Below are 3,464 nucleotides of genomic sequence, written 5' to 3'. Positions count from 1 at the left end.
GCTATCTGCAACCCTCTACAATACCCAGTTATTATGTCCACTACGTTCTGCTGCTCCCTCGTCACTGCAGCCTACGTGATTGGCTTTATTGACTCCACTGTCACTCTGCTTGGCATGAGCACCTTACATTTCTGTAAATCCAATGTAATCCACCACTTTTTCTGTGACACATCCCCAATATTAGCCCTCTCATGCACTGACACACATAATGTTGAGATCATTATATTCATTTTTGCTGGATCCACTTTAGTGGCATCTCTCATCATAGTCTCTGTGTCCTACGTGTCCATTCTCTCTGCTATCCTGAAGATCAATTCCACAGCAGGTAAGCGAAAAGCCTTCTCTACCTGTGCCTCCCACCTCCTGGGAGTCACCATCTTCTATGGTTCCACGATTTTCACTTACTTAAAGCCTAGTAGGTCCTACTCCTTGGGCAAAGACCAAGTGGCCTCTGTTTTTTATACTATTGTGATCCCCATGCTGAATCCACTCATTTATAGTCTTAGGAACAAAGAAGTGAAAAATGCTGTCCTTAGAGTTATGCAGAAGACAGGGAGCACCAGGAATTTCAGATGAGAGTGATGTTAAATATGTAAAGTCATATTGGATATGCCGTTCATGTTTCTCTCTAAAAACAATTTAGTCTTTGCATTACTCTCTGTTTCTGTTTTGGATAAGAGCTAGATTTAAGCAAAACTAAAAAAAAATCACTAGTTATTTGATGTATTATGCAGAAAAGAAGTATAGAGCACAGTGGTTAAGAGTCCTTGTTTTACAATTAGACATTTCTGATTTTAATTTCTAGGTCAGTTACTCTATGGACATAACCCTAATAAGTTACTAATACTCTAAGTATTTTTTGTTTTGTTAAGTGACAAAAATATATATTCCCATTTGTTTCCTAGAATTATGTGGTTATAAAGTATAGTCTAGTAGGTTCTGACCCACAACGAACGAACCTGTATAGGGTTTCTGAGGAGTAGGTGGTTAATTTGAACCACCAACCTTGCGGTTAAAATCAACTTTGCAGTCCAGAGCATTTATCTACAACCCCACACTAGGATTCCCTCTAGAATTATGTTGTTGTTGCTGTGTAATGCCATTGTGTAATGCCATTGAGTTCTGACCCATAGTGACACCACATAGGGTTTCAGAGGGACAGCTGCTGAGCTTGAACTGTGGACCCTGCAAATCAAATGGATTTGCATTCTGGTGCATTAACCCACAGTGCCATATCTAGAATTATAGTAAAAGTTAAATCTCAAAAACTGAAAAGCAAAGCTGCTAAGGCAGTGCTAATAAATGTTCCTCATTACCTTTAGAATGAAGGAGCTCTGGTAGCATATTGGTTACCAATTAGGCAGTGAACTGCAAGGTCAGCAGTTTGAAACTACCAGCTGTTCTGCAGGAGAAAGATGAGGCTTTCTGCTCCTGTAAAGATTTACAGCCTCAGAAACCCTTTACAGGGTTGCTATGAGTTGGTTCTGATGCCAGGGCACAAAAGCACTACCACCACCATTAGGATATGTGCATATTTGCAAACTTAAGGAGCCCAAGGCTACAGTGCTAAAGCACTCAGCTATGAATCAACCTGCTCCTGAGAGAGAAAGATGTGGCTGTCTGGTTCTTTATTGATTCACAGCCTTGGAAACACTGGGAAGTTCTCCTTTGTTGCAATATTGTGAGTGCACAATTTTCTCTGTTATGAAGAATATGCACTGGTGTTTTGCAAATTATTTGGGGGTAAAATAATTGATACATGAATAGTTAAAAACTTTTAAATGATGATTATAATCTCAGCCCTTTACCCTTGTGGACTGATAATGAAATATGACTTGCAACATAATTAAGTATTGTTATTATTAAGTGCCATTCAATCAGTTCTCACCCACAGTGACTCCATCTAGGGTATCTGAGGAGCTGTTGGTGAATTTGAGCCTCCAACTTTCTGGTTCAAACTGATCTTGTAGAGCAGTGCATTATTCTACATAGCCGTACCAGGGTTCCTATAATTAAGTATAGAAAATTGTATATGTTACACGGTAGAAAACAGTGAAAAATAATAATGTATATGAAAATAATAAAGAAATGTTCTAATGATTCTATATTTTTTTATGTTCTTTTACATTCATACCTTTGTGTGCATGTATTTATTTCATATGTAAACAAAAATTCTATATTCTGTTGCTTTTGTGTTTACACATTCCAGTAAAATATTAGTTAATTCCTTAGTTGAATGTTATTTGTTAGAAACCATGGTGTCCATAACAACTTTGAGCAAGCTTATGTGCTAAGGAACTAAACACTGCCCAGTCAAGCTCCAACCTCACAGTCCTTCCTATGCTTGAGCCCATTACTGCTTTCACTGTTCCAATCTGTGAGATGGAATGAGTTGAAACACATTTTTAAGACAGCGAAACAGGCATGGGCCAAATAACAGTATCAGGAGGATTATAGTTAATGGCCTTAGGAAGGGGGCATGTATGAGTTATTTGTTGGAGTAGTGAGGGCATATTGGGACAGTAAAATTTGGGTCATTGGAGGCAGAGTAGGGGTTCATGCCCTATGTGAAGGATAATGTGTATATCTGTGAGGATGTGTGTGACCTGTGACCTGGGGAGAATGTATGTATAGTCCCTTGAGAAGAAGCCAGACCCCAGAAAGTGTGGTTCCATGTTGAAGCCATTCTTGTGTTTCAAGGGGGTTATAGAGGGGTGTTAAGGGGGAACAGCAAGCATTTGTGTGGACGGAGGTGGGAACATGGCTGCTAGTTTTGCTTTGTGGGTCGGCCTTATTGTTTTCCTGTGAGATGGGGTCATTGGTGGATTGATGACTCCTACAGTGTAGGACTCCTGTTTGTGTTGGGAGTTTTGCTGCTTGAAGTAGTTGTAAGATTAGGGGACTGTTGTTTATAGAGGAGCCTTTTGGGAGATTGTGTTGAAGGGAAGAGGCATGACTTCAATTACCCTATCTGAAGATATAATGGCATAGCTGGCCTGGTGTTGGCCTGTAGGTGAGGTGATGGACCTGTCATCGATAAACCATATATGATCAGGATGGGCAGTGGGGTGGAAGAGATGTGGGGTAGATGAGGGAGATGATCTAGAGCTTCCATACATGAGTGAGAGAGCTCCCTTGTGGTTACAGGGAGGAGGGAGGCAGGGTTGAGAGGGGGGCTAGATTCTAATTTAAAGTTGGGATTTTCAATGAAAACCATATGGAATAATTGAAGGCATGAAGGGGAGATGTTTGAGACTGCTTTGTGGGTGAGTAGATGTTGGAGGTGGTATAGAGACCTAATAGAAGGAGGTCATTCACATATTGAAGGAGGGTACTGGGTGAGAGATTGAGGTTAGAGAGGTCTTTAGCCAGTGCTTAGAATCTGGTGCAGCATACAGCAAGAACAAGCCAGCTGGTGAGGTAGGCGTGGCAGTTTTAATAGGGTATAATATGAGGGCAGCTTT

At 40.6% G+C, this 3,464-nt stretch overlaps 1 protein-coding gene across 1 annotated transcript; it reads left to right on the top strand.

The window, feature by feature from the left end:
- Positions 1-6: 6 nt before the first annotated feature.
- Positions 7-576, top strand: LOC102827632 (olfactory receptor 8H1-like; the record flags this gene model as incomplete). The annotated part of the gene is made up of 1 exon (XM_006877605.1): positions 7-576. A coding segment is annotated over one exon (570 nt), but the record flags the coding sequence as incomplete, so codon positions are not given.
- Positions 577-3,464: the final 2,888 nt, after the last annotated feature.

The sequence above is a fragment of the Chrysochloris asiatica genome, unplaced genomic scaffold, assembly GCF_000296735.1.
Source record: "Chrysochloris asiatica unplaced genomic scaffold, ChrAsi1.0 scaffold00535, whole genome shotgun sequence".
Lineage (NCBI taxonomy): Eukaryota > Metazoa > Chordata > Mammalia > Afrosoricida > Chrysochloridae > Chrysochloris > Chrysochloris asiatica.
This window is presented reverse-complemented; position numbering and strand designations above follow the sequence as displayed.